At 43.1% G+C, this 22,188-nt stretch overlaps 2 protein-coding genes across 4 annotated transcripts; one reads left to right on the top strand and one right to left on the bottom strand.

The window, feature by feature from the left end:
• Positions 1-996: 996 nt before the first annotated feature.
• On the top strand, positions 997-6,455 carry LOC133921144 (THO complex subunit 5A-like). Of its 3 annotated transcripts, XM_062365910.1 has the most exons (8): positions 997-1,301; positions 1,404-1,694; positions 2,476-2,812; positions 3,420-3,754; positions 4,288-4,535; positions 4,872-5,457; positions 5,542-5,655; positions 5,747-6,455. In XM_062365910.1, exons 1-8 carry the CDS (start codon positions 1,071-1,073, stop codon positions 5,999-6,001), a joined length of 2,397 nt encoding a protein of 798 aa, XP_062221894.1. In that variant the 5' UTR covers positions 997-1,070; the 3' UTR covers positions 6,002-6,455. The 3 variants fall into 3 exon arrangements, 1 of the variants encoding a protein (XP_062221894.1); XR_009910215.1 differs by lacking the exons at positions 5,542-5,655; positions 5,747-6,455 and having other exon boundaries at positions 4,288-4,709; positions 4,836-5,013; XR_009910216.1 differs by lacking the exons at positions 5,542-5,655; positions 5,747-6,455 and having other exon boundaries at positions 4,288-4,709; positions 4,872-5,012.
• A 3,828-nt stretch (positions 6,456-10,283) lies between these two features.
• On the bottom strand, positions 10,284-13,731 carry LOC133920354 (triacylglycerol lipase OBL1-like). The gene is made up of 5 exons (XM_062364970.1): positions 13,325-13,731; positions 12,257-12,450; positions 12,129-12,162; positions 11,413-12,020; positions 10,284-10,709 (listed from the first exon to the last, which is right to left on the bottom strand). Exons 1-5 carry the CDS (start codon positions 13,647-13,649, stop codon positions 10,458-10,460), a joined length of 1,413 nt encoding a protein of 470 aa, XP_062220954.1. The 5' UTR covers positions 13,650-13,731; the 3' UTR covers positions 10,284-10,457.
• Positions 13,732-22,188: the final 8,457 nt, after the last annotated feature.

Genomic DNA, 22,188 nt, shown 5'->3' with positions numbered 1-22,188 from the left:
ACACCTGCATTTCCATGTGCTAATTTCTACTTCAGTTTTTACACAGATGCTAGATGCCAAAGCCACAAAGCGGAACAAAGAAATGGAGCTCTAAAACTTGTACCAAACATTTCTACAACTAGTACCCGCATGCGCATGTGGTAACATGGACGAAGGATCGGCTTAAAGTTCACGAGAGGTGGTGGTAAACAGCCTACCTAGGCAGCTGTGAGATCATTGCTGCGTATGGCTCTCCTGTTCCTTTCAGAGTGACACGAACAGTCTGTACTCTGCAGCATGTGTGAGCGGTGATGCTTTTAAGAACGAAGTATCGTAGCAATGCGGTGACCATCAGTGCTAGTGTAGTGCTCCATTACTGCAGGAGAGGAGTACAGAGCACTCGAGCCTCGGCACATTTCTGTCATTACCGTCCCTGAGATTCTTCATCAGCTCGTCCGTCGTACAAGTTTCTCTGTTCACCTCAGGCCGGATTGATGACGGATCACGGATGCATCGATTGAACGTGATTTGATGAAACAGAAGGGCTACATGCTGATACATTACTAATCACACATGGACCCTTTGGGTACAAACAGAGTAAGCGCGGTGTCCGTTCCTTGTAGCTAAATGGAGGGAAAAACAATCAGCTCGGATCTCTAGTTGCATCCCTGGATTAATTGCTAGAGATCCGAGCAACTAAATGGAGGGAAAAACAATCAGCTCCATAGTTTTGACTACTATTTTTTATTAAAATATATTTATAAAATCTATCGAGTTTGTGATATTATGAAAGCATTCTCAAGATAAATATATGCATATAATTTTAAGATATCTAAACTAAGTAAAATATATTTTTAGTCAGTTTAAAAGCTGGACCAAATTTTTTTCAAAACACATGTATTTATGGGCCTAACAGTGTTTCTTCTAGTGTTCTCATCCTCTGTCGCAATCTGGGCCCAATTGGATGTCTGAATAAATGGCCCAAATATCTTAGCTGCAAAACTACCGTTCGGTCAGATCGCACAAGCCACAGCCCGACCCACTTCCACTTCAGGCCTCGAGCATCGTCTCTCCCCGCGCCGCCCGGACCGATGGCGGCGCTGCCGGCGGCGAAAGCAATGGACGTCGAGGCACCGGCTAGACTGCCGCCCACCGCCTCGGCCACCAAGTCGCGCTCCCCTCACGACCTCCTTGCGGAGACCCGCGCCTCCATTGAGAAGGTAGCGGCCCGGATGTTCGCCATCAAGAGCGACGGCGCGCCCAAGTCGGAGCTCCGCGAGCTCGTCACCCAGATGTCGCTCCTCCTCATCACGCTCCGCCAAGCACGTCACGCTCCGAAACCCTAGCCCGCGTCCCCCCCCCCCCCCCCCCAAAAAAACCCTAGCTCTAGATCTGCGGTGATAACTCGAGTTGGATTTGCGTAGGTGAATAGGGAGGTACTGATGGAGGAAGATAGGGTGAAGGCGGAGACGGAGGCCGCGAAGGCGCCGGTGGACTCCACGACGCTGCAGCTGCACAACCTGCTGTATGAGAAGAACCACTACGTGAAGGCCATAAGGGCGTGCCTTGACTTTCAGACGAAGTATCCGGGGATAGAGCTCGTGCCCGAGGAGGAGTTCCAGCGTGCTGCACCGGCAGACATCCGCGACAAGACCCTCGCTGCTGACGCGGCCCATGACCTCATGCTCAAGCGCCTCAACTTTGAGCTCGTCCAGGTTGTGAATTGCTACCTTTTGTAATTCAGTGGGAACTCTACTTATCGCTAAATTGCTGTGCTCTGTTCGATTCCCTGTTTGAGGGACTTGCATATGAATGGGGAGATTGTACAAGGTTGTATATGAAACCTAGATTCGCGGACCGTCTTTTGAAGGGTTGGGGGAATATTTGAAAGAAAGAGCTGCATTGCAAGTTAAGGGGGACTTCTAGTAAATTTTACGTGACATTGAGCCTAGCACACTGCATTACTTTGGAACATTTGAAAGCTATTTCGTGATAGCGGGTGAGGTTCCACCACTGCTTGCATTTGATACAGTACCTGTTGGACTTACTATTGGTTTGGCGACCTGATTGTGTCACACATTTTTTTAAGATTAGATTGTGCTCTGTTTGAACTCCTTTCAATTTGTAAGATCCTAGGAGACTAGGTTAGTTCATGCACTTGTTAGATCTGTATATGGATTGTTACCAACTACCAACTACTACTTATTACCAACAGTGCATAACTACCAACTAATACTTATAGGATTATAATAAGATCTCCTATAATCTATTTCAAGAAGTCTGTACATATATTCTTCATGCAGTTGTTTACCACCTCTGGATCCTGTGTATGATTTCACTTTTGTGTTGCACATTTTTTTAATTTGCTGGCCCACATGATTTGGACTCCTGAAGAGCAGCCCTATGCCCCTGTGAGGTGGTGCTAGCCTGCTCTCGTTTTTGCTGTTTTCAGGATTTTATTTCTGGCATCTAAAATAAGTTTTAATTGTGAACCAGCGGAAAGAGTTGTGCAAGCTACACGAGAAGTTGGAACAACAGAGGAGCAGCTTGCTGGAGACAATTGCTAATAAGAAAAAGTTCCTTTCAAGCCTTCCATCACATTTGAAATCACTGAAGAAAGCATCGTTACCAGTGCAGCAGCAGCTGGGCATGCAGCATACCAAGAAACTAAAGCAGCACCATGCAGCTGAGTTGCTTCCGACCCCTCTTTATGTAGCATACACTCAGTTGTTAGGACAGAAAGAAGCATTTGGAGAGAATATTGAAGTAGAGATCATGGGAAGCACAAAGGATGCCCAAACATTTGCTCAACAGCAAGCCAAGAAGGAAAATGGTGCGTATGTATTTGCTTGAAATATGTCACAGCTATGTCTTCTTGCGAATTTGCGATTAGTCATGTGTTGTACACATCACTTCCTGTTTTTAAATAGCATATCGTAATATCCTTGTAAGGACCCATTATCTCTTTAGATTTCTTCTTCAATCTGCACCATTTTCACAAAAGCAAAGAGAATGTTGTTTCCAGGCATTAATGACATTGCGCATTTTCCTAGTGAAAAACGTAGAACAAGCAATTTGTGTTCAGTATTGCAGCATAGCAAGCTTTTTTTTGAAGGGCATGGTCTATTTCTTATATTCATAAATCATAATTGATAACAGTGTGCCTGTAGTACACAGTTGCTTGATTATTCATCTTACAGAGTTTGAGACTAGAGGGTAATCTACAGTATCAAATCGCCGCATTGTCCATTCCTTTTGAATATGATATTTTTTTCTGTGACAGCAAGGATGGGTAAGTTGGGAGATCTTCCTTACATATAGTGTTTAATTGCATCATTGTCTGTTCGTTTTGCATATTATCTCTTTTTTCTGTAACATTAAGGATTGGTAAATTTGGAGATCTTCCTGATGTGGCATGTCTTGTGTGTATCTTATTGCAGGGACCTTATCAAATGGTGACAACAACAGATTGGATGATGATTTAATTGATGACGACGAAGATGTCCAGAGAAGAAGATCAAGGTCCAAGAAGAATGTAGTGAAGGAAACTAATAATCCTGCAGTGGCATATCAGCTTCATCCACTTAAAATTATTGTCCATGTATATGATACTGAAGATTCTGGAATCAAACGCCGTAAACTCATCACCTTGAGGTTTGAATACTTGGTGAAGTTGAATGTTGTCTGCGTTGCAGTTGAAGATTCAGAGGGTCTGGACATTAATATCTTGTGCAACCTATTTCCAGATGATACTGGTTTAGAGCTGCCTCACCAGGTATGCACTAAACTTAAAAGCATGTGATTAATTGCTATTCAGACCTTATTGTTAGCTGATGTTTTGGTACTTGTTTTGTGCAGCAACCACAATTTCTCACTAGTCGCACGATTTTGGTTTTTAGTTAGATGCGGTCATAAGTTGTTGGCAGCATTTACTCCCTCCAGTCCGAAATAAGTGTCGTTTTTGACATCGACACGGTCCCCAAAATACAACTTTGACTACTACTTTTTGTTGTAATATATTGATAAAACATAGCAAAAATATACTATTATGAAAGTACTTTTCGAGACAAATATACCTATGTCATTTTCAAGTATCCAAACTCAATACATAAAAAGTAATTTGTAGCCAAAGTTTGAAACAGTTGGCTGCACGCAACCCAAAACAACACTTATTTTGGACTGGAGGGGTAGTTGTGATGGCATTTATTTCATTTTGGCGATTGAATCTTTTTTTATTACAGTTTTATCTTCTTGGCAATTCTCGTTCATGTTGGCCAAAAGATTAACTTTATTATCACTTTGGTGCAGATGGCTAAGATTTATGCTGGGGAGGCTCCAAACTTCAGTGACAAGGATTCACGGCCATACAAGTGGGCACAGCATCTGTCTGGCATTGACTTCTTGCCAGAAGTGCCTCCAACTGTTGGGGATGATTCTAACAGAGCTTTGAGCAGCGCTAATTTGTCATCGGGGCTTACTCTATACCGCCAGCAGAATCGCGCACAGACTATTTTGCAGAGAATCCGCTCCCGGAAAGTTGCACAGATGGCTCTTATGTGAGTTGCTGCTCTACAATATTTGCTGTTTGGGAAACCAATGACAAAATTTGGATGGTAGATCAGTATAGAAGTGACAGTGTACTTTGGCTGACAATTTTGGGCTAATGATGCTTTTGCTTCATTTGCACTTGTCGTTCTGAGATATGGCGTAACTTATGAAACATTTAACGGGTAGAGTTTGTGAACATCCCATTTACAGCTGTGCATATGTTATATATTGATTCTAAGATAATTCTTATCAACCATCTTTCCAATGTTACCTGTGACTGATATGCATTGCTTGTTTGATTGTGGTAGCATCCCGTTGAAGTTTTCGAGTCTATTTGATCACAGGTGGCAACTTGATTATTTGACAAAGCTGAAGTGGCCTCAAATAGAACATGACAATACACCATGGGCATCACGGAGCCCATTGTGTAGTCTGCATAGTTGGTCATTGACAGGTTCTTTTCCTGAGCCATCAACTCATTCTAGTTTGATGGTGAGTGGGGCTGCAAGCGGTGTTGACAGTGATATAGAGAGAAGATCTGTGACACACTGGGAAGAAACTGAGAGTACCAGGGAGGATGGGGAGCTTCCAGTGGTCATTCCTGCTGAGAACACACCAAATGGTTCACCAATGTTGCACTCTGAGGTGTCACCTGAGGTTCGGAGCCATTCTAGAGGCTTATCCCTGATATCAAAGAGCGCAACACCCTCTAAGTTAAGCATCTCACACAGTTTTGGTAGAAACGAGGATGATCTTGATCTCTTGATGTATAGTGACAGCGAGTTGGAGGACCAACCATGCACTCGTGAAGAAACTGAAAAAGGTAGCCTAACTGTTGATAAATCCTGGGAGGACTATGCTTCCAGGGAGTTCACCATGCTCCTGAGTAAAACTCTGAAGAATGGTCCAAAAGTTATGCTGGAAGCCAAGGTAAACTATGCAGTCATTAGTGTTTGTGAGCCTTCATGCAACTGTCCATGCTCTTGCTTTCTGACAGTGCAACTTCAATCACAGGTTAATATAAGCGTGGAATATCCTCTTAGGCCTCCCCTTTTCAGATTACGACTGCTTTCTGAAAAGTCAGAAAATTTAAAATGGCACAATGACCTTCGTGCCATGGAAGCTGAGGTTTGTACTAACAGGTTCTCTGACATGTTTCATTTGGTGCGCTTCTCAGAAGGTGAGCAGTAACAACTAAGCTCAGTATTATGGCCTGCAGGTGAATCGTCACATCCTTCGAAGCGTACCTTTGTCGCGTGAGGATTATATATTAACTCACCAAGTTATGTGCCTGGCCATGCTATTTGATATGCATTTTGATGAGGATTATGAGAAAAGCAAAGTTACTTCAGTGATTGATGTTGGCCTCTGCAAACCTGTTAGTGGAACCATGCTTACTAGATCAGTTAGGGGAAGAGACCGTAGGCAGACTATTTATTGGAGAGGTGCCGATTGCTCATCCAGCTATTTGTAGAGTATGCATAATCTTGATTGGTCTCAATCGAGTTGAAGCATTGGTTGTGCCATTTGGAGGAACTGGTGCTGGTGATACTTCCCCTTCCATTTTTTTCTGGCACTGAGAGAACTGCTTACATTATCAGAGCTGACACAGATCCCTGGTTATGCCTGCTGTTGTGACAACAAGAGCTGGTATGTCCATGTTGAAAGGAGAAATGCTTTGTTTGGTTTTCTGTTTATTTTACTATTATGATCTGTGGCCTGTAGAAAGTAGAGACGTGTATTACTGCAAGGATGACTGCTCATCTACAGCAAGAAGCCTTTTTCTGATGGTTCTTATTGTCTTGATTGCTGTTGGTATTGATTACTGCACATAGTTCTGAAACTCAGTTTGTACTTTATGTCCTGGATTTTACACTGATCATGTACAAGTACCAAAGTTTTTGGAACCTAGCTGCATTTTATAGCAACAAACATTTTGTGCAATAAGCAAAAAGCTTGCTTTCCCGGGTGGTGATGGTTTGGTGCTGGTCTGCTGGTTAGATTTGGACACCAGCTTCAGCTATCACAATTGTTGATGCCTGGCTGACAGCTATGAGATAACGGTTTCGGATACGGTATCTATTTGGTCATTCTATCCTTGGAGTTGAATAATGTTGTGGGTGGCATAGACGTTTTGGAACATGGACATAGAAAGATAAGATTTGCGGCGGATGCCATCGTTTGACATTTGAGTTCCCACCGTTGGAGATCATGATCGACGAACAGGATCACCCTGTTAAAATCGTGTTTCCATTTTTATTCCAACCCACCATGCAACAGGAAACAATTTTCGGTTCTACACATTTGAATTGAGATACGATATTTAGTTCCTAACAAATTTATTTGATAACTATACTCACGGGCCAATTTTCATGGAGCCATAGTATGCGGGCTAGGTAGTAGTGAAGTTAATCTAGCAACCCCTACCAAGACTATCACAAATTTACAATATGGGCAATCTGAACTATATTCACACTGTTCTTTATTTTTTTATTTTGTCTACGACAGTCCGTGCTCGGGCCGATGAACTATCTCAGCGGCCCCAGCGACGCTGCTCCGAGCCTGATGGTGTTCACGTAATCCTGCAGCAAGTGCGGCGGAAGCCCTGGAAACACAAGCCCGATGACTGATAAGCCGTGGCAGCGCCCCCTCTGCGTACTCTGGCCCGGCGACGTAGCCGATGAGGAAGCTCCGGATGAGCTCCCATGTCGCGGTCACGTTCGTGGGCACGATTTGTTAAAAATAATAACACTTTTAAATTTAATTTAATTTAATTTTTATATAACATGAATATGAATAGATGTTGATAATCAATTATCGATTAGTTCGGATGAGTCCCGATAAGATTTTAGTACAATCAATTAGAATTCAACCAATCCCAAAACTATATACTCAAGAAGTATCTTGAGTAGCTCACTCGAGAGATATATCGACTAAAACACTTAAGTAATATATCGACTAGTTCACTTGATTAAACACTCGAGTAGGATTACAGTGTGCGTACCCGATGATGATGTGAGAATCAGAAGCCTCCGTGATGTCGATGCAGTAGGCGATGACAAAGATGAAGTAGTCGAAATTGATCTTGATGTAGCAAACGACGATAATGGTGACAATGTAGACGAAGTAGCACACGAATGATGTAGAGGAAATAGACCGTGAGCAGTCGTGATGAGCGCTTCCTAAAAACCTTATTCGTCCTCTCCCGGTGCAAGATCCTAAAAGCGACAGATTCTAGAGACCTGCTATCCCGTTCATCGGTGCATGCCGGCGTAGCCAGATGAAGTAGTCTACATATGACAATGCAACAGATAGAAATTAGTAAAACCCTAATTGCAAATATGCAACTCGTGTCTCAACTTTGTGCGGCGGTTGACAGATATATATATATATATATATATATATATATATATATATATAGAGAGAGAGAGAGAGAGAGAGAGAGAGAGAGAGAGAGAGAGAGAGAGAGAGAGAGAGAGAGAGAGAGAGAGAGAGAGAGAGAGAGAGAGAGAGAGAGAGAGAGAGAGAGAGAGTCGTGCGGCTGAGACGCACCACGATCGAAGTCGATTATGTCGTCACGTATCGGAGTCTTCACCGACACTATTTTCATACATTTATACGTTTGCTCACACATAAAAAAGGAAGAAAACCGCAAAAAGAAGTTAGACCTCCGCAAGCAACTGGACCTGATTTTAGCAAACCATTCATACAGATGTCGTGTGCCCATGCCCTGCGCCTCCGCCCCAACCACGACCTAACACGGCATGGCAAGCAAACGATCATGTGTGTTCTTCTAGTCTTCTCATCCACACATGCTAAGTGGGTGGAGGAGAGGAATACTTTTAAGTTAGTCCCCATCCACATCCATAGCAGGGTGAGACTAAAGATACACAACTTCCTTACATGGTTGAATCTTTAACATTTATTTGGAATTATACAAATATAATGTCCTAAGCCCATATATTACAATAATTCCCCACCAGATTTCAAAGTCTCACAAAGAACTACTTTTTTCTCAATATAATTTGATATGCCAGTGTTTCAGTAGAGACTGTTAAGTTAAATATCCATCTAGAACATCAAACCACACTCATTCACAACTTAGACAATGGACTAAGTCTTGAATTGCAAGTCTTGTGTAAATAAGTTCCATTTAAAATCATAACTGATACTTGGCTGCCAGTAGGCTACCCGACGGATAGAGGATATAAATCGTACTATGTGGTTTCTTCATTAGTTTATTAGAGATAATCTAAGTATTATAGACTACGACTAACAGTCAACCTTGTATAGGTGTGCTGTTTTCAGAATGCCCTGTAAGTTAGTTTTGATCGACACGATTTTCATATATTTATCCGTTAGCCTACGCAGAAAAAGGAATAAAACTACAAAAGGAAGTTGTACCTGCGTAAGCAACTGGACCCGATTTTGGTGGATTATTCACGCAGGTACAGTGTGCCCGTGCCCTCCACCCCTGCCCCGGCCACAGCAAGACGCGACAAGCGAATACGCACGTATTCTTCTAATACTCTCATCCACACGTACTAAATGGATGGAGAAGAGAAATCATTTTAAATTGTCTCTATCCATATCCACTACTAAGATAGACTAAAGATACATACTTCACTCATATGGTTAGATCTTTAAAAAAATTCTAGAATTATACAAATATAATAGACTAACCCTATATATTCTAACACGATAGCCAGGGGGCAAGAAGTAGTTCTTGTTTGGCTCCTCTTGCACCGACTGTTTCAACGGCACAAAAAGTATGATCAGTTCAGTTGGTTCTATCGTGCCCGTAGTTTGGGGTGCTCAAGCTGTTAGACCGACATGTCCTCTGTAGGAGCTGTCGAAGTAGCGGCAGGTCCCGAAATGCTTGAACTGTTGAACAGGAGGGCAGCGTCGTCGGAGGGTAGCCTCGGCACGACGTCACTGGAGTACACGAACCTGAAGTACCTCCTGGGCCTGTCCAGGTACTTGTCCATGAACTTCCCGACGTTTTCGTCCCCGACGCGAGGCTGCCCGAACGTGTACACCCCCTGCAGCCTGTCCAGCATGACGTTCTCCTGGTGCAACGCGAGAGTGGTCGGGAACAGAACGGCGAGCGCGCCGCCGAGGCTGTGCCCTGCGACGACGAGCTTGGCGTTTGGGTAAGGTTACTTACTCCACATTTGTGGTCTTTTTAGAAATTTCATAACTTCTAAACAGGTTTCAGAGAAGGGTCTTCACGATTCAACTGAATGGGTGGTTTCTACCAGATATTTTCCCGTTGTTATATATAGCCCGTGTACCAAATAAACCACAAAGTAAAAAAGAAACTACCGGTAGTCATTGAACACTTCAGTATAGCTATTCTTTTGGTTCATGCTTGAGTGAGTTACATGCATCTTGTGCACCAATTCATGTAAGTTAATCCGGACACTCAAATGCACATAAGCATTAAACTCAGACCACATTTCGGGACCGAATCAACTTCCTTAAACGTTGTTGCACATAAGCAACCCAAATAAACCACAAATTTGGCATTGCATGTGCTTAGGTCCATGCATTGATTAAAGTGTTATGAGATCACAGAGAGACAACATGTCAGTCATCTCTAAACGACGCTAAAACAGATCAAAAGACGGTACGGTTGTACGTGCCCGGAGAAGCTAAGAATGGAGGCTGCATCCCAACTCCAAAGCCCATGCTGCACGAAAACCGGCCCATGTGTTCAAGTGGGTGGGTAAGCAGCCTACAAATTGTGGCCCAATCGACAGCAAGAGCCCAATTTTCTGAACAGTGTGTTTAATTTCTTTTCAGGATCCTCTAAAAAAACTCTTTCAGGAAGTCCTCAAAAAAGAAACTTTTCATTTCTGGCCAAACTACAGAGTGTTGAATTTCGTATACAATATTAGTGTTTGTACTGGGCAACCAATGCTATGGACTTAGCTCAGCGGCCCGAGCGAATCTGCTCCGAGCCTGATGGAGTTCACGTAATCCCGCGGCGAGTGCGGCGGAAGCCCCGGCATCACGAGCCCGGCGACCCTGGCGAGACACATCAGCCATCCCTCAGCGTACTCCGGCCCGGCGACGTAGCCGATGAGGAAGCTCCGGATGAGCTCCCATGTCGCGTTCAGGTACTTTGGCACCACGGTGAGCAGCGAGAAGTAGTTCCTGTTTGGCTCCTCCTGCATCACCTGCTTCATTCAACGGCACAAAAGCGTAGTCAGTTCAGAGTTCAGACTGGCCTGGGTTTTCGAAGCTTGGGGGTGGCCACTTCTGCGGTTCTGCCGATTTGCAATATTCTCTCTAGTGGGGTCGATTCTAGCCTTCCAGGAATCATGGATGAGTGGTGACCACAGGGAGCTTCGCCTAGGATAAAATTATTGCTTCCAAGTCTTCCTTTGCTTGCCTTGAAAGTTTCATATGTTACCCAATCATAAGAGCGTCTCCAACGGTGTAGCTAATTGTTATATATTTTTTCTTTAATATTATTTATAGATAGTGCAAAAGCTTACATTTTCAATGGTCGATCTATAGCATAATTAAAATTTTAATTAGTCCATCCATCCATGTTCTCTCTCAACCAGTCACTATGGATGTTTTGTCTTATATTTAATGTCTCATGTACTATAGTCTATCTATAAATTAAGAGTTAGTTTTTTTGTTTCTTCACCTCTCTATTCCATCTAGACAAAAATCTAATGTGAATAATCTTATAGCTAGATGTCATATATTGTTGGAGACGCTATAAGGAGTTTTTCTATGGATATATTTCCAATATTTTTGAGAAATAAAATAATTGTTGCAATTATATGTAAAAATCAATTCAGTTTTAAACCCAAGCCTAAAAGAATAGGTTGGCGTGATGAACGAGAGAATTTTAGCTGTTACACCGACCCGTCCTCTGTAGAGGCTGTCGAAGTAGAGGCAGGTCCCGAAGTGCTTGAACTGAAGCGAAGAGTCGTCGTAGGGCACCCTCGGCACGATATCGTTGCTGTACACGACTCTGAAATACCTGCTGGGCTTGTCCAGGTACTTGTCCATGAACTTGCCGACCTCCTCGTCGCCGACGCGAGGCTGCCCGAACGTGTACACCCCCTGCAGCCTGCCCAGCACGGCGTCCTCCCGGTGCAGCGCGAGGACGGTCGGGAGCAGCACTGCGAGCGCGCCCCCGAGGCTGTGTCCCGCCACGACGAACCTGGCGTTCGCGTTCTCGGACAGGAAGCCCCTCAGCTTCTCGCGGATGGCGTAGTACGCGAACGGCTTCTCGGCGTTCTGGTCGATGTCTTTCGGCCAGCCGCCGCGCTTCTGCAGCCCGAGCGCCTTCATGAAGCCGCCGTGGATCTTGCCCACCCCCGGGATCTCGTACCACGAGAAGTCCACGTCCGCGCACCACTGCTCCGTGTCGGATGGCCTCGTGCCTCTGAACGCCACCACGGCGAGGCTCGCGTCGGCCGGCTTGTCGGCGAGCACGAACGCCTGGGTGGTGTAGTCCCCTTGGAATTCTGGAGAAAAACACACAAGGAGATCGATGAAGAAACTGACATGCATGCTTGCGTTTTGCTACTATACGCAACTGACGATGTGCATGAGTGTTGACCCATGGTTCTGACCATTCCAGCAGTTGTAGAACGCCACGAATTTCATCTGAAGAAATACAAATATTTTAGCTAACTGTGCGATCAGAACACTTTTCTCTGTAAATGATTTAGGATTTGGCGGAGATGAATTAATGTTCCACCTGCCAATGGTTCTCGACAACATCTTTTATGACGAGCTCATTCTCGTAGGCCAGCTTTGCAGCCATGATCGACAGAGCAGCGTGGTAGCTGCTATCCCCTGGCGTAATCTTCTTGTCCAATTCGATTCTTGTGTCCAGCAGTCCAATGCAGGAGCGGTAGCTGGGGGATCTTCTGTCTGGAAATTTCAACTTTCCTGGAAAGATTGGAAATTGCAATTAGCATTTTTTTTGTCGTTTAATCTAGTATTAGGTCTTCAGTACATTATTCTTTAGAGGTAGCCTATAAAACGACATCATTGTACCTGCCCCAAGAAAGGAAAAAAGCAGAAGAGGATAAGTTGAGCAGCATATTCACGGTAAACTGTGAGAAGTCTTCAGGTCTCAAAATAGATATGCTTAAGGATACGATGAGCCTATATTTGACTACAATTTTTTTATCATACGCAACTCTATATGTGATATAAGGGAAATTGTTAAAAAAAATTATCACAACTAGTGAATTGATTAGCACTTGTCCTTCGCAGCAAGCAAATGGCAACATTCAGCTTAGTTACTAACGCGTTGGGGAAGAGAAACATAACTTAGTGCTAAGTATGGAAAATGAATTTAATTTGAATCTCTTTCTATAAAACGAAATGCACGTCAGCTTTGCACTTGGAATGTCTGCTTCTAATACAAGATCAGACCTGAAAACCTGAAGTTGTATTCAGCAATCTGGAAACACTGAAATTAGTGTGATATTTAACAGAGGGATTGACATAAGAAAATATGTTCTTAAAGGTTTAGTATATAAAAGATGGCAAGTTAGCAAGCTACTAGCTAGAATGCACATTTACATCATGAGGGAATGCTCATATGCATGTGGTCAGAAACAAATGTAAGGTGAAAGCTGAAGGATCATAAATGCAGTCCTGCCAATTCTACATGGGCGTAGTCCTACGCACATATCTAGGTCAAGAAAACAAATGAGTCCATTAATCGAAAATATAAGCAGATGAATACTGGTGCAGAACAAGATGAAACTTGAGTGCCCTCAGTTCACCCACGGAACGACGGAACTGCAGGTACCTTGCAGAGCTTTGACGACGAGCATGAGGACGCCGCCGCCATTCTCAGTGAGCAGGTTCGTCCAGTACTCCGTCACGCTCCCGAGCAGGGCCACCGGCTTCTTGGCCCACAGCAGCAGCACCTGCGCGACCAGCGAGATGAAGACGGCCCACCGCCGCCGCCAGTCGCCGATCTCCGTCCCTGCGGGGCAGTCCACGGCCCCGTTCTCCGCCACCTTGCACGACCAGAGGAGGTGGAGGAGGTCGTAGAACCCGCCTTTGTCCGGCCGTAGCACCATGAAGTCTCTGCAGAAACCATCGCCCTCTCCTCCACCGGCGCCGGCCATGGTGTCCAAAGCCAAGAAACCAAGCTGGCTAGAGCAATGGCAATGCCACGTATTAACAAGTTGACAACTAACCACAACGAACGTCTTTTGATATATAGTCCGGTACGTCGAAGCGCAACGGGCCTATACATATAGATGATAGATGGCTCGCGTGTCCATGACTCCATGGAATGAGAAAAATGGCCATTACCTTTGCTAGTTAGCTATTCAGGTAGGGAATACTACTGGCCGTGTCAAATATATTAAGTACTTGGATTAGTGTAAAGAGCAGTGGTAATCAAAACATAGTTAATTTTGGAAATGACACAGTTTTCAAGTGGAAAATAACTGATCAATCGCTTGGTTTGACATACGTGCATTGCTAAGATGCTTTCGGAATCTTAATGCATTTAATTCACAACCCAGAATATGTTCTTGCGGTTCGTCCGATTTACCATCCATAGTATAGTGCTCAATGGTCGTGTGCACCAATAGCGACCTGGTGGCGATTCTTCAAGTGCACAGTCACATTTCGAAATATATTCTATTTCAGTAAAGATTATATATGATCCCATGTTCATAGCATGTGAAGATGACTATTCACACTATTTGTAACATAAAAGCTAGTCTCAACTTATCTAAATTATCAATGTGGTACTAACTTAGATCATAGATGGTCAAATAGGTCACTCGGGCCGGCCCAGCACGGCCTAGCTATTGTAACGGGCCGTGCCGTGCTGGCCCGTGTGCCTCCCCTCGATCCATAGCACAACCTGTCGGTCATCGTGCCGTGTCGGATCGGCCCGGCGGTATGGTCGGCTCGGCGGGCACGATGCCACGGGCGACCGGTCGGCACGGCCAGCCCAAAAAAATAAAAAATAGCTACAAATTAAAAAATATATAGAAAATAGATAAAAAAAATAGCTATAAAATTAAAAATATATAAAAAAATAGAAAAAAAACCGGGCCATACATGCCGGGCCCATACATGACGGCCGGATCGTGCCTGGCCATGCCGGGCCCGTGCTGCCCTGGACTCGGCCGTGCCCGTGCCGGCCCGACTCAGCTGGGCCGTGTCGTGCCGCGCACTCGGCCCAGGCATAGCCTGTGGCCTCGTGCCGTGCTGGCCCGGCCCGTCTCGGCTCTAGCCGTGCCGTGCCTGGGCCGTGTCTACTGTGTCATACTCGGGCCGGCCCAGTAGGCACGACCCATTTAGACATCTTTAACTTAGACCACATAGGCCGAAACTAAAAACACTAATAGGCCAGGATATTAAATTCTCCTCTCTTTAAGGTTGGCGCTCTCGATAGCTTATCGCGTACATGGCAAACAAACACATAGGATCTCCCCTTAGAGCCATGTCATGCCCCCTCCACGGGCCGACACACTGCACTCGTGCAGCGAGAGTTAGCTCTGAATACCATTTAGTAACACTCTGCCTCTAAAATTCACTTACAGTCCAATCCACTTGTAGAACAGACTCACATACGTATAACACATCTCTTAGATTTTCATTATTACTTCGTGTAAAAGTGTTAAACTGTATTTGCTATGTTTGAAACGCGAAAGCTTATAAGCTGACTCAACTTATTTAAATTACCAATAGGATACTAAATCCATCACACCAAAAACATTTAAGCTACATGGCCGAAACAAAGACAGTTGAGGTATTACGCTATCTAAGTTACTATTGTGTAAGCAGTTGGCGAATATGAGTGATGTTCGTACAGTTAACTGTACAAGCAGCGCAAAGGCTAAGACCAACTCCAACGAAGACCGTATATTCTCTCCCGTATCACTGTGCTTCGAGTTTGCCGTTTCTTGCTGCCGCATAGCTGGTCCAATGGAGACCGTATTCAGATGAATAGTATTACAGGAGAAAAACGGTTCGACCTCGGCAGGGGCATATTTGCTGGAGAAAAAGGTCTCCCATGTTACTGTAGCAAGAGTATGTCTGTGAGTCTGAGAGGAGGAGGAGAGTAATAAAAGGTAAAAAATAAGGTGGCTGTTGGAGATGAAAAAAATAAAGGATACTGTAATAGTGTTAGGAGATATTGTAATAGTGTTATAGGAGATGAATTTTTAGAATTTCTGTTGAAGATAATCTAAATAGTTATAAGAGATTGCATGCAGCAACATGACAGCAAGCAAGCTACAACCTTCTACTAGATGTGAGAACTCAGAAGCTGGAAGGATCAATCCATGTTGCCCAGCAAGCAAGAACCTGACATGGAAAGCTTTTGCGTCGAAGCTATCTCTATATCCAAACGGAGCAGCTCTGGTTCGCTTGATTGGTGCGTTTCATCCTTCCCGTCGCTCGAAATGGGTGACCAGTTGTTGTTACGTGAGAGACATGGATGAATCGAATGGGCGGCCGATGCAATTGGTGGGGCTGGGGCAGGCATATCTGGCATCACCTAGTTGCTTTCGGTCATCCTTTAATTTCTCAGGGCAGCAGGAAGCAACGCTGCAAATGGGCAGAAACGGGGCCGTAAGCGAAGAGCGCAGGAACGGGGAAAAGTTGCTGCTGCGAGAGATGCGTGTGCCGGCCGCTGTGGATTCAATGAGCGGAGAGTTAACGGTTCATGGTCCGAGCAGGCACAGGTGTAAAGCATCTCAAAAGTCAGGTTACTGTCTGAAATCGAAGGGCAATATAACAAAGTGCTCTGAATTCGCCGCACGAAGAACAGCAGCAGGCGAGGCGATTATATATGATCTCATGTTCATAGCAATATAACAAAGATTTTATATGATCTCATGTCCCTAGCAATATAACAAAGATTATATATGATCTCATGTTCATAGCATCTCAATCGGTACAGAGTACAGACAACAACTTGTACACATATACTTAGTTGAGTGCGGAAACTGAGTGGCTGGACGTATCACTTTTGATTCACCGCACGAAGAACAGCAGCAGCCGAGGCGATCGATAGTAAATGGCAGACATATACTGGTCAAGTCAACTCCTGAAAATTGACAAACGACGGATTCTCCTACGCACATCGATTCTCCTAGGCACAGGTGCTTGCACGAAGACAACATAAAGCTACAGCCCAGCTAGTGCTGCCTGAACGTCGCTTGCAAGAAGATGCCTTGGCTTTCAGAGGTAGCGTGCATGTGCCGAATCAATCGGCATTAGACGGCACACGGCAGTAGCGCGTGCGTTTAGAATAGAATCCCAACTCTGGTGTTGGATGGTTCTGTTTGGTTGGACTGATTTTTTTTAAAAAAATATTTTGAAAAGTTATTTATAGAAAATGTATTTTTGAATTGATTTTTAATATAGATAAAATTTATAATATATATAATATCTCTCAGAACATCATCCTTTATAGACAATCTACTGAGATAACAACTTTGATTTTTTTGTTTGCCAGTCTCTCCTCTGTTGTTCAAATGCAAGTCTGTCCAATAGTTTTTTATTTTATATTTCCTAGCATAAATATTAACAAAAATATACATCGGCCAAAAATATTTGCAGGAATAAACACATACCGTCCTCTAAAAAGATTACAACCTTTTCAGATAGCGGTAAAAATACTACGGTGGCACGACCAGCATCATCAGGCCCTTAACGTCCTCTTATGAGACGGTTAGACCATAGCCCCCTGAGAGTGTGGTTAGAACCCACCCTATTATACCGCCCCTTACTACCCTCTAAGAGGGTGATTAGGATTTTTTTTATATAACTTTTGTATATGATAATTTGAAAAATATTACACATTCATTTGGTGAAAAATATCAGGAACTAACTGTCCTCTCAGAATTTTCAAATTGTCATGTATACTTCACGGAGTGGTTCATTTTACCTTTAGTTTTGGTTTGATGTAATTTTGTCGACATTTATTTATTTAGTTCATGTAAAATTATGTGAGTTATTTTTTTAGTGGAGTAATATTTGGATGATACAAAATCTAATTTGTCGAATAATAGTAGTTGTTAAGCACAATTATCATATTACCCCGCACGGAGGTTACATACGTTGATAAACATTACATTAGACATGTGGTTTTTTTGTCACTACGGGAATGAACCCTAACCATAAATATATGATAACAACGAATGTTGACATATACGATAGCCTAAAGACTAACCTAATAGTGTGCCACTATTAAACTTAACATACCTTAAGGAATGAAAATATACTATGTTACAATAGATATCATCTACTGAGTGCACCTAGGATATTTGCCCATTCGCAGGGCATTGAGGCCCTCCGCCTTAGCACGGCAGATCTTCTTCCGCTTTCTTTCCTTCTTTGTTCCGTGTGCTTCAGCCGCGGCACACTCCTTGGCTACCTTCCTCATGCGCTCCTCCTCTTGACACTTTGATCGTAGTTCCTCTTACTTTTGATCATACTCCCGGCATTTATAAGCTTTCCTCCTTCACTGCATCTCTATGTCGACCCACCGCTTCTAGTGATCATTTTACTTCATTTCCATCCATTCCATAAAGTCATAAATAGGTGAAGGAGGCTGGATAAATAAAATAAGAGGGAAGATTAGTAAGATAGTGCATGAAATCATATGAAAAATGCCACATGAGTGATCTATATCGCTATACTGGTAGGTACTGATACAGTCCATGTCGAAACAAGTTGTGCTGGTAGTTGGCACACATGAAGAAGTATTTACCATAGGTGTAGGAGATGTCTTGAGACTCGCGAAGCCTACAAGGATGGTCATAGAAACACATCGATAATTCGACCCCCTGAGGAATTTTCATCCCCCAATGTTTCTTGGGTGTGTTTAGTGGAGCTGAGAAAAATATTGTAGCTGAGAGAGTTAAGGAACGAGTGGTCTATCCATGGTTCAGAGTGAGATTATTTATGGTGGCTGGAGACTGGTGTATGGACTGAGTGCATATGCATGGCTGGGGGCTAGAGCAAGGAAGTATTGTGCATAAGGACAAATGAGCAAGGATTTCCTATCAAAGTTAAAAAAGTTATAGCATTGATGCTTGACAGACATTCCCTATGAAAACTGTTGCTTAATATGGTCATTTTATTATGCAAAAATTCAGTAATGAGTTATTTTTACCTCTGCATGGAAGGTATGGAATTCTATGAAAGCATTAAGGTTAGAGAAAACGTATTAGTAGAATGATAAATCATAGCAATTTCATTGATGAAAGTGAAGTACATCATATATAAGTGTCATCATAAGCATTTATTATCTATCTGTGGCAACAATACATAAGAAAATATTCACCGACTCGTACCCTATTCGTACAGAATCTACGATAAGTTACAATGGTATGTGGTAGTCCATCGCTAAATGAAGCATGTCTTATGGAAAGGCAGATTGTCGGATATAAAAAAACATCTACTGAGTGGGTGGAAATGATGGAGGCTTCTCATCCAGATATTTTTAGCGAATCTCTTGGAAGTTGCATCCATGAGGGTAGGGCTTGCTGCATACGTACCCTTGTGCCAGTCTACATGTCACAGGCCTCGACACAGCTGGTAAGTCGCACACGCATTACGAGGGAACCTTCATGTTATCGCATGTAGTGAGGTACTTATCACACCACTCTTCATTGAGCTCATGTAGCCTAATCTTCAGCCGTTCAACATCCGCGTGCCTCATTGCCTTATCCTTATCATAGTCGTAGTTAATGTTGTAGGGAAGCATGTGAATTAGATGAAATTCGTAGCACGATACGATATCGTGCAAGCTTACCCCATATCGGTACCAAGCAACCGTGGCAGCGAGAACGGTTTTTAGCGTGCTATTTTAACGCAGTTGCACCATAGTATGCATGCCTTGTGCACTTCTATCTGCAGCTCAATCTACATCTTCTTCTGTTATGTGTCTTCACTTCTCTTTCGCTTTTCTTTCTCATGCTTGAGTCTATCAAGGATGTCGCTCTATAGCTCGTAATAGCCCATCTTGCCTTTACCCTTATTGGACCCGGACCCAAACCCGGTAGCCATGGAAGGAATTGTGTTGGACTATGTTGGAGATGAAGTAGTCATGGATTAGGTTACCCTTATATGCACAAGGGGGTAATACGGCCATAAACTACTCACTATATTTGAGGGAGATTTATTACGATGTCAGGGTAAGTCTCAAGAAATCATGTCGCATAATTTTGCAATGGTACCCCTAATAGGCTGGTGCACTCTAACGCATAGACTTTTCATTCTTTTCATAATAGGCCAGTTCAGTCTAGTGAGTAGACTTGTCAGTGCTGCCACATGTATCCACTCTCGCCTGGACTTCTTGTATTTAAACAAAACCCAATCAACTCTCTACTCACACATCTCCTGACCTCAAATTGAAACGAAACAATGGTGTATCCTCATCCTCTCGACGGCCCCATTGATCCAGCACTTCCACACCCCCATTTAGACGTCTATGGTAGAGATTTCTACGAAAATCACAATGCTCTTCCTTGCTCGTTTTGGCCGCCATATCGACACGGAGATGATGCTGTAGTCCAAGTTAATGAGCATTTCGGTGATGCATGTCGTTGACTCTTCCGTTGTTCATATTTCAGAGTACGAACAAATAATACTCAGTTTCTTTGTGATTTTATCAACACCATTTACTTATCTCATCTATCACTTTTTCCAAATGGATGATTGTGGTTTCTAGTACTGGATTAACTCGCGGATAGAGCCACACATTTAAGAATGCATCTGTCACCTGCACGTCCTCATCGAATAACTACATGAACAACTGCGACAAGAGAGAGCTAGGAACGTTAGAAGATACTATATCCCGCCTCGCACGATGGGTCAGAGGAACAACTGGGAGTAATATTGATGTGTTCTAGCGGTCGGTCGAGGATTTGATTTGATATTTTACTGCATCAATAACAACCACCATACTGGGGTACATAACACCATGGGATACATTGTTCACATGATATTTCCACGGTGTCCAATGACCCTCACTGACCACTAGCAGTGAAAATTTTTATTCCTCCACTCTACAGGAACAGGAGCACTTTCCTCCTTATCAGATGAATCCTCATCGGTAATAGCTTCCTCAAGCTCCTGATACTCCCTTTCCATCTCTTCAATTATGTTAGAGATGTGCTCCCCCTCATCAATCACACCTCTTAGTTGCACCGCCTGCACATCCCCAACGTCCTTCTCGTCTCCCACAACTGCCTTGTCTATTTCATCCACCACTGTCTGACTTGTTCCTGCTAATTCTTCCCTAACGTTTATCTCTGTTGAATCCTTTTGATATACCTTAGCTAGTAGCACAAGAGAGAGACCACATTCATATGCTATATCTACGTAATGCCTCTAATTAGTTGTCGCATTAATCGGGATGAGCTCCCCAATGTACCCCTCAGTAGCACGGCTAAGCGTAGCTCTCACCTTAAGCTCATAGTGCTGGGGATCCAATTGAAAATGGTGCATCAACCACTTGCACACGTCCACTATTGTCCTTTCATTGACTCTACTAAGTCCATTCACGACATGTTGAAATCCAGATGGATCTACATTGCTAGGACTATAACTAATCTAACATTTACCATAATATATCTAAAAATATAGCTTATCCAACATACTTGAAAACATCCAAAAATATATCCAACATTAATACCAGAACTCTATACTTCTGATTATCAAAACTCTTACAAAATTATCGAAATTCATGATCATCTAACTATACATTTAGTTCACTACAATCAATATTGCTCATAAGCAAACTAACCTATTTAAACTAATTAAACCCCTATATAATTAATAAAATCCCTAATTATCTATAATTATTACCTACGTCACTATTTTGTAAAGTCTAAGTAATCAAAACTACCTACTCTAAATACAACTATATATCTTATGGATATCCTACCATGTTCAAATAGATATTTACAATAAACTACAAAAGACAGGAAAACCTCATTTCCTGATTACTGTGCTAAACCATATTTCTCATCTAATATAACTACAATTCTATCGATAAACCCTATATCTAAGTATATTTTAATTACTAATAAAAACAAACGTCTAGAAAAAATTTATTGAAAACCGAGATCCAAGACGTCCACAGATCAAAAACAGTAGAGCTTCGTCACGCTACCACCCTATCCTCTTCTCTCATCTCTTTATTTCTTTTTTGAAATAAAATGGTTATTTTAGCTGAATTCCAGCCCTTTTATAGGGCTAAGGGGGTGTTGCGCGAGCAGAGGCTAACCGCCTCCTCGGAGGACAGTAAAGGACAATACATCGGGGGTAGGTCCTAACCACCCTCTAAGGAGGCGATAAGGTCTAACCACCACATGAGAGGGCAGTAAGGGCTAGGTGGCGCTAGCCATGTCACAGTGTCATTCTTACCGCTATCAGAGTGATAGACGTCTATTTTGCAAATATTTTTAGTCGAGTATATCTTTATTAATATTTATGCTAGAAAATATAAAAAATAAAAAGTCGTGTTTTGGGTATGTGCGTGGATTTTAGAGGAAAATCAGCCCAACAGATTTATTTAGTGGAAAGAATCAGCCGAACAGATGAAAAGCAAAGCATGCAGGCTGTAGCTCAACTCCAAAGGACCAAAGGTCATACTGCTATTCTTTACAACTCGAATTCAATAGC

Source organism: Phragmites australis, chromosome 6 (assembly GCF_958298935.1).
Source record: "Phragmites australis chromosome 6, lpPhrAust1.1, whole genome shotgun sequence".
NCBI classification, from domain to species: Eukaryota; Viridiplantae; Streptophyta; class Magnoliopsida; order Poales; family Poaceae; genus Phragmites; species Phragmites australis.
This window is presented reverse-complemented; position numbering and strand designations above follow the sequence as displayed.